This window comes from Rhagoletis pomonella, unplaced genomic scaffold (assembly GCF_013731165.1).
Source record: "Rhagoletis pomonella isolate Grant_MI unplaced genomic scaffold, Rhpom_1.0 Rhpom_scaffold_00001, whole genome shotgun sequence".
In the NCBI taxonomy this organism is placed as follows: domain Eukaryota; kingdom Metazoa; phylum Arthropoda; class Insecta; order Diptera; family Tephritidae; genus Rhagoletis; species Rhagoletis pomonella.
Window position 1 is genome coordinate 79,032,033 of NW_023458555.1, and position 15,251 is coordinate 79,047,283.

The window sequence follows — 15,251 nt, forward strand, 5'->3', positions numbered from 1 at the left end:
AATTCTATTCATATATACCCTGTGGGGAAACGAACTAGTGCGGAACTGGTTCGGTTCTAGTGCGTTTGGAACCATGACTAGTACGCGTTAATTCTCTTTTGCATGCTAGCGACTGGCGAATTTAACATTGCGATGTCCAAGGAAGTGTCAATTGTCCCCCGTTGCATTCCTTTGGCTCTAGTTCCGAACCAGTTCTAAATTCGACAGATAAGATCTAGTTCGTTTTGCATCCCTTTTTCTATAGTTCCGAACCAGTTCCAAATTCGACAGATAAGATCTAGTTCGTTCTGCATCCCCTTTTCTTTAGTTCCAAACCAGTTCCTAATTCGACAGATGAGATCTAGTTCGATCTGCATCCATTTTTTATATGTAGTTCCCAACCTGTTATAAATTCGTCACCTAAGATGTACATTTCTAATCAGGCTTGTCGAAACATTTCCCTTCTATATTAAATACGATCGGTTGAAGGAAGGACAATACAATCACAAATGTTTAAACGCATTTATTAAAAATTTATAAAGCACATTAGTAGTAGTAGTAGTATTAAACTTAAGTAGTAAGTAAAAAACCAAAGTGCGTTCTGCTTAAAAGTAAAAATATTAGTTCACTTTATCTTACTTGTATAAATTTAAGCATATTAATTTTTAAGTAAATTCAGTTCTTTTTAAGCTTATATGTATATGAGGTACTTCGAAAGTTTTTGTCGTACTTAACTCAACAGTCAGTCAACAAAGTTTAGGTACAGTGAAGTTTTTACAATACCGGAAACTTTTTTTTAAATATTTTATTTTTCCCTAATTTTTTATAAAAATATGGTTAATATCAGAGTTCCAAGCCTTATGCAAAATTAAAGAAAACTCTGCGAATTTCCATCCATGTATTGCAATTTACACTCTTTAGAAAAAAGTTATGTACTCAGTTATTAGCCCATTCAATTTTAGTATAACAAAGTGCAAGTTTGAAGTAGCTAGGACTTACCATTTTTTTTTTGTTGTTGTTTGGTAAGTCCTAGCTTCCTCACACTTGCACTTCATTATACTAAAATTGAATGGGCTAAAAAACTTTTTCTAGAGAGCGTAAATAGAAAGTTAATTATTTTAATGAAATTTTGCAGAATTTTCTTAAATTTTGCACAAGGTTTGGAACTCTGATTTTTGGGGATTTTGTTGTAGAATTGACCATATTTTTATAAAAAATTACCGAAAACTAAAATATTAAAACAATGGTTGCTCGTATTGTACCTAAACTTTATTGACTGACTGTGTTAAAGTAGCTGTGGTGGATTGCATAAAAAAAATTAATTTGTCTTTTCTTAAAAAAAAGGTAGCTCTGGTGGCTTGCATTTTTAAATAAATTTAGAGAGAAAGTGGTAATTATTTTGACACTTTTTTATTAAATGGCTCTTTTTCTGCAACTGCATTGCCTTTCTCAATTGTCCTTCATGATCTTGGCCTTTGTTTATGGAATCGCTAAGTATAATGATTATTAAGCAACTCAAAAACTATACCAGCGTGATTACAGACGTATCCTTTTGAGAGGTAGCCGCACCCTTATAAAAGGAATCAGACCCAAAATTTTCAGGTAAAAATTTCAGTAAAACTTTCAGTCAAAACTTTTTCTAGAGAGCGTAAATAGAAAGTGAATTATTTTAATGAAATTTTGCAGAATTTTCTTAAATTTGCACAAGGTTTGGAACTCTGATTTTTTGGGGATTTTGTTTTAGAATTTACCATATTTTTATAAAAAATTACCGAAAACTAACCCAACTAAGACCCAAACTTTTCAGATAAACATTTCAGTAGGTTGCGTCTTTATGGCCTTTTAAATTTTATAAATTATTATTACTTTTAAGTGGAAAAATAAACTGAAAATTAATCATAATCTCATCACAATATAATCACAAAATAATCATTATTTGTAATCCCAAAAATAAAAATCAAATAATAATTATTTCCTTTTGAGCGAAAAAATAAAACTCAATAATAATTCATAAAATAATGATTAAATGCTGATTTTAATTATTTTACTCATAATGATTACCTTCCCTACTTTTAAAATTTGAAATAGAATAGTTTAGTGAAAGTACCACATTTCACTGCTTTTGGACTAGTGCGGAACTAGTTACTATCGGACTGATTCGTTTTTGGCAAAAAAGAACTAGTACTGAACTAGAAATCTGGTTCACTAGTTCGTGTTTTCCCTACAGGGTATGGTTGCCGGGTACACCGGAAAATTGATGGTAATTGAAAAGCTGACGAACTGACAGGGAAAGGTAGGACCACCCAAAACCTTCCAGGTAAGGAGACGGTGGATATACTTAGCAATAGCCACTTTCAAGCAGTTTGTTAAAAAACACACCATTCTAGTAGCCAAGGAACCCTGGAACACCTTTCGCCTTGCGAAACTTTCAGGATTACCTGGTATTGATATAAAAGAAACGCTTACGGTCCACTTTCTAATGTGGAATCAGAACCAATATTGACCTATTTGACATGTAAGGCCGAATGGAAAAAATTACCAAATTGAAAAATAAATTACCAAATTACCAAACTTTACTTGACAAATAAAGAAAAAAATTACCAATTTTGGTTAAAAATTACCAAAGCGGCAACGCTGATCTTAAGACTAGCAAACATCTGTTGACTTCGGAATGTGGGGAAACCTTTCTATGTTTCACATTAGGCTAGATTGGCGCTTGTTTTGACTAGCTTGGAAATGACCTCACTATATTTACATGCGTACCTAGCCATGCGATTTTGCATTTATTTATTGGAATTTAAATGAAAATTAATTAATCAAATTTATCAACTTAACAGAATTTTATAATTTTTATCTTCCAGCTAAATTTTAGGACAAACCAGGGCCCGGAGGGAAACTCCCTCACCCTATAGTCGGGCCTGCACTTACATGTATATATGTATACAATATACTTTAATACAGGTAAATATAGGAATATAATTACACTGTGGAACAAATTCAGGTTAGCAAAAGTTACGTCGATTCTGAGTGTGAGGGGTGAAAATAGAGGCTATATTAGAAGACCCGTATCGCGGCGTTTGTTTATGTTAGTTCGAATTTTTTTTTATCGACCTTCGAACTTTGCAGTCAAATGCCGATTTTCAGCATATTGTTTATATGGTTTTATGGCTATAACTCGTCGACTAATTGCTATTTTTTCAATCTGTTAAAGCCAAATTATTGCTAGGGACCTGTGCAACAATTAAAATTTAAAAAAAAATTTATAGAGGAAATTTTTGTAGTGCTTATGAAGCAAAATGTTGGAAATTTTTTTTCCATGCTTTTTGAACATATTTTCTACAAAACTATGTCTTTTTTGCTTTCTGTTTGATCTATAATATGCTTCTCAGTTTCTTCAATAAATCTTATTTGAAAAGAAAACAATCATAATACAAAACTTGCGTTTTCCAGCTTAATATTAATTTACTTCTCATTTTTTATGTACCAATTTTTTCAGTGTTGGTTTTGAAGAAACATTGAAAAAGAAATTATAAAAAATATAATTATGAAATGTTAGTTATGAAAAGTTTTAAGTAAACAAATTAAATAAATTAAATTAATGATTTGGCCAGTTGGCTTTTTCCTCGTCTTCCTCTTCTACAAAGGTGTTCAAAGGGTGACAGGTAATAAGGTCAATGGAAATAAGGTCAATTGATTTTATTTCCACCCTGGTGCGAAATAAAGTCAATTGACATTATTACCTTTTCAAAAGCGAAATAAAGTAAACACAAATTTGAAAATAAAGTCATTGATGCTATTTCCTCATTCAAATGGAAATAGCGTCAACAATGCTCAAAGTATGTCGATTCATAGAAAAAAATGTTGTTCTTACAATAAACATTGCCCCGTAAGTGTTGTTTTTTAATAGATGAAAAAGGTTATTGCCAAATACTCAGTGTTGTGATATTCATCTCCACACAATCATGAACTACCAACAGTTGCTTTTATTAAAAAAATTTAAATTACGAATATGTAAAAACACGATGCGAAAAACTAAACACCTGCGCACAGCTGGAATACGAGAAATATTGGAAGAAAGAGTGTAGAAATGATCCATAACTTGAAAAACATTTTTCGTTTCCACAAAAATAAAGCGAACACTATTAAATTGACGAAACAGTCCATGTCCAAAAACCCCGGAGGAACACTGAAAGAATTCTGTGTTTTAAATTAGCATATTTTGAATGAATTCGGAATTGAATTATAGAAAAAGAATTTTCTTACACTGTATTCATGTCTCCGCCAGCAATTTGTGACGACATCATTTAAAAGCAGCTAAGGAGAACGACGACACTATTTATTAGATGGCACATTCAACGAGCCAATGTGCCAAAATGCAGGTATAAACAATTATGATTGATTATCTAATATCGGAACCGCGATCATATAAGTTAATTGATTGGTTTTCACACACTTTTGAAACACAAATTATATGCTTTTTTACTGCAGACAAGTTGTTGCCCCAAAACACAGCAGGAATCTTCCAATCAGGGCTGCCAATTATCCTTAGTTATGAGATGCCTTATTGAGGATAAAAAAGTGCCAAAATGTGCCAAATAGAAAAATAAAAATGCCAAAAAGGTGTAATTCCTTTTAATCATTAACATTTAGCAATAAAATAAAGCACGCATAGGATTTCACAAAAATGTATTGAAACGTTATTTTTTTTACAAAAGTGCCATTTTGGCACTGTGTGCCAAATTGAAAAATTAAGTGTCATTTGAAGTAAAATGGGAACAAATGGCACGGTTTGAGCCAAGTAACTTACAAATATAAAAATGCGAAATATCGAGGACTTGAATTCATTAATACCCTCTATCTGCAATTTGCACAAAAACTAATTTGAGATTTTAGAAACCATCTGGGCCTTATTACCTGTCGTTATAAAGATAGCATTAATATCACCGATGACAGTTAAAGCTTAGGTGGATTTTTATATCAGAATCTCATCTTTGTGAAAAGTGTGCAGATATAGGGTATTATTGAATATAAGCCCTCGATGTTTAAAATATATAAAAATTATATTTCAACGTATAAAAAAAATAAATCTACCTGCGTTACAGCACGGCGGTTGACGGGGAAGGGGCCGAGGGGCCGCGGCGTAGCGTGACGTGGTGTGCGCGCCGGTTGCGCGGGGTACGCGGGCCGCCGCAAAGCTAAGCAAATTTAATGTTTGAAAGAGAAATAATGTCAATTGATTCTATTTCGTTTTTAAAAAGGTAATAATGTCAATTGACTTTATTTCGCACCAGGGTGGGAAATAAAGTCAATTGACCTTATTTCCGTTGATCTTATTACCTGTCACCGTTCAAAGGCTTAACAGCATCTGGCCGTCCAAAATATCCATGTTTTTTTTTGTGCGACCTGTTGGTCGCAGTGCATACCTCTATTAATTATCTATGACTCGGGAACAACCCGCATTTATGGTCCGATTTGCCTCATACTCAGAGTGACAATATACTTCAAAATCATCATCAACATGAAGCACTTTTTAACTCTATATTGATAACAAGCAAATTGAAAAAGTGTGTAAAAAAATAAAGTGGTCGAATTTCGACAACTGGGCGATACTATAAGTAATTTTTCCCCTCTTTTTCACGAAAAACATGTGAAAAATGTCAAAATGAAAGCTAAATATTAAAATGTTCGCATTTTGTAGGTCTATGTACATCTCTTGACTTAAACAATATTGAATTATCTTAAAATTGGAAAACGAATTTTGTCCGGATAAGTTGATCAAACGCTCCACTGTGCCCCGTATGTACAACGTTTTAGCACTCCGTAGCATATAAGAACAACTAACGCCCTTGCTCGTCAATCTATTATGTATCAATATTCTTCTGGAGCTGCGAACACCTGTCAATTAAGAGTAAAATTGCGAGAAACAGCTTGTAATTGAATTTAAATAAATGATAAGCGCAGAGTTTAAGACGCTATTTAAAAAATGCAGTGAAATATTAAAAAGGCGAAAAAGAAAAAAACATATATTTTAAATTCTTGTATCTTTCATTCGTTATAAAAGGTGCATCGCCATTAGTTATTCAAATCAATTGAAGAAACGTGTCCTTAGCGCAAGACCCTTTAATATTTCTAATCCAAAGCATGTCTAGCGTGGCAGAATTAATAACTCTCATCTCGTTTTTCTGTGTTTTATTTAATTCGACTTCAGCAAATACTTTAGGGACAAACAAGGCAGAAATAAGTGATATGAGTTCGAATGGCGGGAGTGAGATCTCAAATGGATTGCCTCTGAGATCATATGGGGATGCCACCGGTAGACGTTCTCTCGGAAATTATCATAATGTGCGGCCTCTATACGGTCTCGGTCCGCAAATGTTGCAAACATCACGGTCTAAAGTACCTTTCGAACTGGATTTGTTGGAAAATGAGGACAGCAGTCGATCCAAGCGTTTTGACGACTATGGTCATATGCGGTTCGGAAAACGAGGTGATGAGGAGCAATTCGACGATTACGGTCACATGCGTTTTGGTAGAAGTACATATTCATAAACTAAGATCATAAAAATCTTTTCTGCAAAATCTTGACGACTTTGGTTAACCAACTATGAATAAAAGAATAAGATATTGTAAGAATAAGAATAAGAGATTGTGAATATACCGTGAACATATTTATATATATATTATATATCTATGTATATAAACAGATACTTAGTAATAATATTCGTATGTACGTATTTACTTTCAGATGTATTTATACTTAGAGTATGCGTTTAAATCATACTTACATTATGCACATTCTTGTTGCCTCCTTTTTTCAGGAACTGCATAAAGGCTCCATTAGTTGAATCAAAAAGTTCGACAACCGTACAAGTCCAAAATTTGATCTTTTATATTAAGATGGCAGTTTTGTTTAAAATTTGTCTCTTAATCGACTGAGTTTTTCACGGACATGTGAGGTTTTTGATCTAAATTACTAAATAGTGCCACTATAGAAATATATACGAAAAACAACCAAGCAAGCGGTGTTTCCTCTTTGCATTACAGGATACCAAGAGATTCAATAAAATCTATCATTATTTTTCTATAAGAAGCCAATAGTTTTTTCCCTGCGATCGGGATTTCGGCTGTGCAATCGGAAATTTCAGAAAACATCATCGAATTTATACTCCACAAGAACCCAATATTGACTTGCAGGAAAAGGGCAGCAATTTACTCTGAAGCAAATCCGATACACTGATTTGGGTTGCCCGGTGTACTGCTTTTGGCAGTAAAGGCACTCTTTTTTATTGCAATGTACTCCCCCCTGTACTCCCAAAAAAAAATTCTGAAAATGTACTCCCTTTTTAGTTTTGTCATTCTTTTGTACTCCTTTTTCCAGCTATTAACTTTTTATCATGTAGAATAGTAACTGTCGCACAGGTTTTTTTGAAAAATAAGAAGGTCCTTTATAGATTGTACGACAAACTCAGTACATTGTTAATTTTCCACAGATTTTACTTACATTTTATTAAGCAGTTTTTTTAATTTTAACCTTTATTTGGGTTTACCAGCGGTAAACACTTTGAGAGAAAAGAGCAAGCGGCACGCAAGTCTTCATCGGTTACTTTATTACTTACCTTCTGTAACCACAGGCTAATTTCCCCATTTGAGTCCTTTATGTTCCCCCTTTTGTCCAACATAAGGCCTCGTACTCAGCAATCGAATAGACTCGGAACTGGTGACTACGAGGCCGTTCATTCGACGAACCCTATCCAGTTTTTTTCTTTTTGCTATACAAAGTCTAAGGAAAAATGCACCGAAAAAAGTCATGTACTCATCTCCAATTCTGGCAAACGCAAATAAAGATTAAAATTTTAAAACATAAAATTAAAGTAAAATATTTACAAAGTTGACAATAAAGTACTTTTTTCGCAAAATCTAAATCAATCGAAAAACCTGTGCCACAGTTATTATTTTACGCCCTGTACTTTGCTATTCATATTGTGGCGAACACTACTTAGTAAGCAAAGTTAAGTGTGATAGTAATAAAATTATAGTCTAAAAAACTAAAACCTCGCTATTATAATTTCCATTCGTAATGTTATCAGGTATGTAACTTGAGAATAGAAATCGCTGCATCTTTTAGGCGCATCAATATTACATAGTTACATCCCGAGCTAATAAACGGGAGGTAATAATAATAATAAAAAAGGTGCAAGCATCTTCGTAAGCAGGTAGGTGCAGGGCGCTCGGGTATAAAAATCTGAAAAATATTAAATTAATTAAAAAATTGCCATACATTCAAAAAGAGCCAAGAATTCTTTTGGGGAATTTAGTTATTTATTTTTAACATTTAGTGTTGCTTTGAAAAGGATACTAAGATATCTTTATTTGTTTGTACCTAATTAATAAAAATAATCTTAAATATGTGATTATACATATATTTACTTTTTGGTAATTTAAAACAATAAATTGCACAAATGATTACAAAAGTCGGAATATTTATGCTCTCACCCCCTAGGATTGTTCCATACCGAAAAAATATACCCTTATTTTTTTATTATGAACTCAAAAAATATTTAGAGGTCGCTCAAAGCGCCCAAAGTTTTCCATGTATCTTATATCAGGAAAAAAATAACTTTTCGAAGAAATGGTATAGAATGGTTAAAAATCAATATTTTTCTACCAGAAAATTCTGCTTATCTGCAGCAGATTCCCAATAATCAACCTCAAATATAGTTAAATGTGTAAACTGTAGCGAGTTGGTTAAGAAAAAAGTTATTGATGTTGATGTAAACCATTACGCTTTCAGTATAGATTGTCCGGCATATAAAAAATTATATACTCAACCAAAAAACAAATCGCGAATATAGCAACGAATACTAAATGAATTAAATTGCATTTATTTAAATATCAATAGTATCGTTGCTAACAAATATGAACTAGAGCGCCTAGTAGAAATACAGAAACCCCATTTGGTTCTTTGCTCAGAAAGTTGTTCGACAGAAGACAGGCACACACACAGGCGGTGTTTTATTTAGTATATGTACAGGATTCAATTGAATATGCAACAAGTTATAACCATTCGTTTAATAAAACAAGTAAGAAAGTCTAAGTTCGGGCGGAGTCGAACATTAAATACCCGGCGCAAGTATTAAATATATGTTTTCCACCTTTTCGCAAGCTACCGCTACATGAGTAAATTAGCGTCCTTAAATTTCGAAATATTGAAATTTCAAGCATTTCTGAAATTTACCGTTTTATGAAAAGCGGCCGTAATTTTGATCCGATTTCAACAATTTTCAACAGTTTGCATTTGTGTGGCAAGCAAAATAACCATACCGAGTTTGGTACAAATTGCTAGAACGGTTAGCGAGATACATATATGTGATCATAAGTGGGCGGTGCCACGCCCATTTTCCAAAATTTTATCACAAAGGTATTTCTTGGTAAAGAATTGTTGCAAGCATCAATTTTGAATAAATTAGCTTTAATATTTACTGATTTATCGAAAATTTTGTATTTCTCTAAAGTATCGTTATATGGATGTGGGCGTGGTTATTGTCCGATTTTAAAAATTTTCGGCCATTTGATATGCTGTACCAAGGCCAACAAATGTGCCAAGTTTGGAAGAAATTGCTGCAGCGGTTATCAAAAGATATACACATGTAACCATAAGTGGGCGTGGCTACGCCCATTTTCCAAAAAATTATTAATGTTCTTATTTTTCGTCTAAAACTCATTGTAAATATCAATTTTGAGTGAATTATCTTCAGTAGTTACTAAAATTTCGCAGTTTTCGTATTTCTGAAAATTACCGGTTTATGGGAGGTAGGCGTGGTTATTGTCCAATTTCGCCCATTTCCAACACCATCCGTCCTACGCCCAAAAGAAGTGAACTTACCAATTTTCGTTAAGATATCTAAATTTTTAACCGAGTTATTGTGTGCACAGACGGACGGACGGACGGACAGACAGTCACCGCTTAATCGATTTCTCTTTTCACCCTGATCATTTATGTATACATTTGTCTTTTCTATCTCGATTCGTTTTGCCTGTTACAAACAACCGTTATGTGAACAAAGTTATAATACCCTTGTGCACAAGTGCGCTCGGGTATAAAAATATGTGGTGTATAATATTAAAAATTAAAAATACATTTCCTAAATATCAAATAGGTCTTATATACCATTCGCCTAGTTCGAGCGATGTAGACTTTATTACATCTACGACGAAATTTTAAATAATAGCTATTTAACGCGTGATAATATAGTCTTCATCGGGGATTTCAATATAAACTTGTACAAAAGCACCACTTATAGCAAACCGTTAGTTGGCCTATTTCGGTATTTGGCTATGGACCAAAAAGTCATATATTTAATACTCCTATATTGGCAGTAAGACCTAGTACCGTCCGAAAACACTACAGTACAGATATATCAATAAACACGTTCGAAAGAAAAGGAACACATACGTTTATAAATAAACATGTACACAACACACACCCAAAAACGGCACTCACGTACACAATACATTGATAAAAACGGTACTAGACTGTCTCGCTTTGATTTCGAAATGCTTACACATTGAGAAGCTAGCTTACTGCCAATATAGAAGTATTACATACATATATGCAAAAAATAAATTTTTATACTCGAAAAGGGGATAACACTGAGACATTGATTGATTTGTTATTTACGAATAGTGAATTTATTTCATGTACAGGATTGGCGAAAATAGGATTACGGATCACTAAACCATTAATTTTAAAATAAAATTGGAAAAAATATTTAAAATGAGAGTTAGAAAACTTATAACCTCTTGGAAATATTACTCAAGCGATAGTCTTGTTAACCAATTACGACAATTAAACTATTGTGATTTCAAGAATATGAGTATCGAAAATAAGGTAAATTTTCTATATAATAACATGTCATGTGTAATGAGTACTATGACATACTCCAAAGAAATCAGCGTTAAATTTATGAATAAGTGGTACGATTCTGAATTAGCAAACCTCAACAAACATAAACTGAATCTTTACAACATTGCTTTACAAACAGGCGACTGGAATGATTACAATATTACCCAGCGTAGATACAAAAGGTTAATAAAGGTTAAGAAGACCTGTAATATCAGGGACAGCAATGCTATGTGGAAACACCTAAAAAAGTGCATATCTTTGTCTAAGGAAACCAATGCCTTTAAAAGAATATTAATAAACGACCAACTTCTCACACATCAGGGTGAAATAGCGCACTCACTAAAAACTGTTTTATTGATAGTGTCATGGAAATCAGCAGAAATATTAGTGCTGGAATTGGGGACTTCGTAATCACGGGAATTATTTCCTCTACTTTTAATCTCCAAAAAATATCTACAATCGACATTCTGAATATAGTAAGCACATTCAAAAACAAATTTGATGGAAAAAAGCTCATATCTGAAGGAGTCATTAAAGACTCAATAACTTATACTGGATACTTTTATGCTCAAATTGCGAATGAAAGCTTAGAGAAAGGTGATTTTCCAAACATCTGGAAAACGTCGATTGTTGTACCAATAGAGAAAATAAAAAATAATATCAGAGCTGATGAGATTAGACCCATACATACATTACTATGTGACGAAAAAATACTAGAACCAGTGGTGAAAAACCAACTTGTACAGTACTTAGAAGATAATAAAATTATTATTCCACAGTAATCTGGTTTTCGTAAAAGGCATTCCTGCGAAAGTGCTCTGAACTTGGTTATTGCTAACTGGAAATAAGACTTGAGCAGGAATAAGCATATAATACGATCGATCAAAATTTGTTACTAAAAAAGCTGTGCAATGTAGGTATTACCGATATTGAACTAAAATGGTTTGAAAACTTTATTAAGAATCGGAATCAAAGAACAGCAATCGGATCATCAATCGGGCTGCCACAAGGATCTGTGTTAGCTCCTATTTTGTTCAATATTTATATTAATGATTGCCTTAAAAACTGTGATATAAAATTATTTGCCGATGATACGCTGCTTATGCTTAGTGGGGATAATATCTCTGAAATATCCACTAAGTTGCAAGATGATTTAAACGAGGTATATATTAAATTGAACGTCGATAAAACTAAATTTATGGTTATATCAAGACGTAATTTTGGGAGCACAAAGTTGCAGAATCTAAATATAAACAATGAACTAATTGAAAGAGTTAATACATTCAAATACCTAGGAATAAAATCGATGACAAATTGAACTTTAACGAACACATTATTACACGGTGGGAAAGATAGCCAAAAATTATACTTTACCCAACAAACGTGCAAATACTTAAGTAAAAGGTACAAGGCCTTGGTAGATCCATAATTGATCCTCATTTCATTTACTGTCCCACCATATTTTTCATAATGGGAGATAGTCAGATTTATAAATTACAGAAACAACAAAACCGAGCTATGAGATTCATTCTTAGTAAACGCTATGACACCCCTATCAGAGATATGCTATCTACTCTAAACTGAAAAGCAACATTAAGTATGTCAATAATGTACATTCCATAAAAATACTCGTAATAGAAATGACTTTAATCTACCTGCTTACAAAACCGAAGCAGATAAATGTAACTTGTATTACAAAGGATTAAAATATTATAATGAATTGCCAAATGAGGTTAAATCCACCAATATGAATGAATTCAAAAAACATTTTTTAATCATTGTAGGAGCCTTCCAATTTAGTGATACATGGGCAATCTTCCGGACTACCAACCGCAATGCACATACGTACAAAGTATACTGTTTCCCCACGCCAACATGGTTATACCGTTCCCAAACGCATCCGTAAAGTAGCCGAAGCTCATCCCGAAACGCATCACTAGATCGGATTCAGTGCATCGCCGTTTGGATGCTTGCTTCGCACTTCATATGCATAAACGGCCTTTATACCATAGCATGTATTGATACGATTCGGAATTTGGCCACATTTTTCATCACTAAAATTGGTTGCTCATATTAGTAGCTTATCTATATATATAAAAATGAAATGTTTTCCGTATGACGGCGATGCCCGACCAAACGCTTGAACCGATTCCAATTCCGTAAAAAGCACATTTTTGGACCTTCTGTGTGGAAGGTTCTTTGATTTTAAAAAAATTTGAAATTTTTTGTTGTTGTTGCCGAAAAATGAAGAAAGCTGAGACGTCACGATTTCACAATTTCATAGAGTTTTCCGTATATTGAATGTCACTAAACTACCAAACGGCTGGACCGATTTCGTTCATATGTGGAACATATCTCAGCACCTTGAAGGGTAATATTTCGACTAAAAATTTAATCGCTAGGTGGCACTGGGGTCGCGATATTCATAAAAATTGCATTTATTTGCTGATTTGGCTCATAGTTAGAAAACAATTTAGCCAATTTAAAAGAAATATTTGGACTTGAAACTTATACGATAGGTGGCCCTTTGGCCGAGCCATCCCCAAAAATTATTTTACGCTAAGAGAAGGATATATCTACTATATATTTGTGGAAGTATGTGTGTATGTGCCAGGTTGCAGCCTAAACGGACGGACAGAATCGAACAAAGTATTGCCATGACACCTGGGCCTATAATAGGGTATGAAAATTTGGATTCGACAAGGGGGCGTGGCACCTACCATAGGCGTGAAATTTTTAATCAGCCATAACTTCGAAACTATAAGTCACATGAACTTGAAATTTGGTATGCACTCATATATATGGTAGGTGCTTACAGTAGAGCATATATAAATGACTTTGTAAAAGTGGGCGTGGCACATCCCATAGGCGTGAAATTTGTTATCAATCATAACTTCGGAACCATAAGTCACATGAGCTTGAAATTTGGTATACAGTCATATATATGGTAGGTGCTTATAGTATGGTATAAATAAATGAGTTTGTAGAAGTGGGCGTGGCGCATCCAATAGGCGTGTAATATTTTATCAGCTATAAATCCGAAACTATAAGTCATATGAACTTGAAATTTGTTATTCAGTCATACATATGGTAGGTGCTTATAGTAGGTTATATATGAATGAGGTTGTAAAAGTGGGCGTGACACATCCCATAGGAATATTTTATCAGCTATAACTCCGGAACTATAAGCCACATGAACTTGAAGTTTGGTATGCAGACATAATTATGGTAGCTGCTTACGGTAAAGTATATACAAAAGGTGTTTGTAAAAGGGGGCGTGGCACATCCCATAGGCGTGGAAATTTTTATCAGCTATAATTTCACAACCATCAGTCACATGAAATTGAAATTAGGAATGCAGACATATCTGCGGTAGGTGCTTACAGTAGGCTATATATACATAAGTTTGTAAAAAGGGGCGTGGCACATCCCATAGGCGTGGACCCTTTTATCAACTATAACTTGGGAACCACAAGTCCCAAGAACTTTAAATTTGGTGTGCAGGCATATCTACGGTAGGCGCTTTAAGTAAGGCATATATAACTGAGTGCCACATCCCATAGGCGTGGAAAATTCGGAATCATATGTCACGTGAAATTGAAATTTGGTACGCAGACGTATCTTTAGTAGGTTCTTAAAGTAGGCTATATATAAGTGAGTTTTTAGAGTGCGCAACCGGCACGTCCCATGACCTGGAATGTTTTATCAGCTATAACTCCGGAGCTATAAGTCGCTTGAACTTGAGATTTCGTACGCAGCCATTTTAATGTTAGGTACTTATATTAGGGTATATATAAATGAGTTTGGAAAATAGTGCATGTCAGATCCAATAGGCATGGAATTTTTTAACAGCTATAACTTCGGAACTATAAGTCCCACGAACTTGAAATTGAGTATGCAGATATATCAATGGTAGGTGCTTATATATAAATGGGTTTGTAAAAGGGGGCGTGGCACATCCCATAGGCGTGGAAAATTTTATCAGCTATAATTTCAAAACCATAAGTCAAATGAAATTGAAATTCGGTACGCAAACGTATCTATGGTAGGTGCTTATATTAAGGTCTTAATATATAAATAGCCCGTGTCACTGTGTTCATTTACGCTAAACTCCGAAACCGCTTAACCGATTTCAATGAAATTTTGTGGGAGTGTATTGCTGATTCCAACTTAAAAAATAGGATAGTTGTGAACCCGAGACATTTTTTCTATGCTTCTCGCATCGTGCTTATCTAATATACATATACAAATCGAACTCTTCCTAAACGGCTCGACCGATCTTTATGAAATTTTTTGTGTTATATATGGTAGGTATGAGAATCGGATGTAAAGTATATTTCATACCGCTAGGTGCAGGGGGCGTGGCACC

The 15,251-nt window shown here is 33.8% G+C and overlaps 1 protein-coding gene across 1 annotated transcript; it reads left to right on the forward strand.

Moving 5' to 3' along the window:
* The first annotated feature begins 6,120 nt into the window (after positions 1-6,120).
* Positions 6,121-6,546, forward strand: LOC118733509 (callisulfakinin-like). Its single transcript, XM_036462927.1, has one exon. The coding sequence runs from the start codon at positions 6,121-6,123 to the stop codon at positions 6,526-6,528; it is 408 nt and encodes a 135-aa protein (XP_036318820.1). The 3' UTR covers positions 6,529-6,546.
* The last annotated feature ends 8,705 nt before the right edge of the window (positions 6,547-15,251 follow it).

Bases quoted from the DNA above. Each gene is read 5' to 3' on its own strand.
- LOC118733509 (XM_036462927.1), top strand. From the start codon at position 6,121: ATGTCTAGCGTGGCAGAATTAATAACTCTCATCTCGTTTTTCTGTGTT.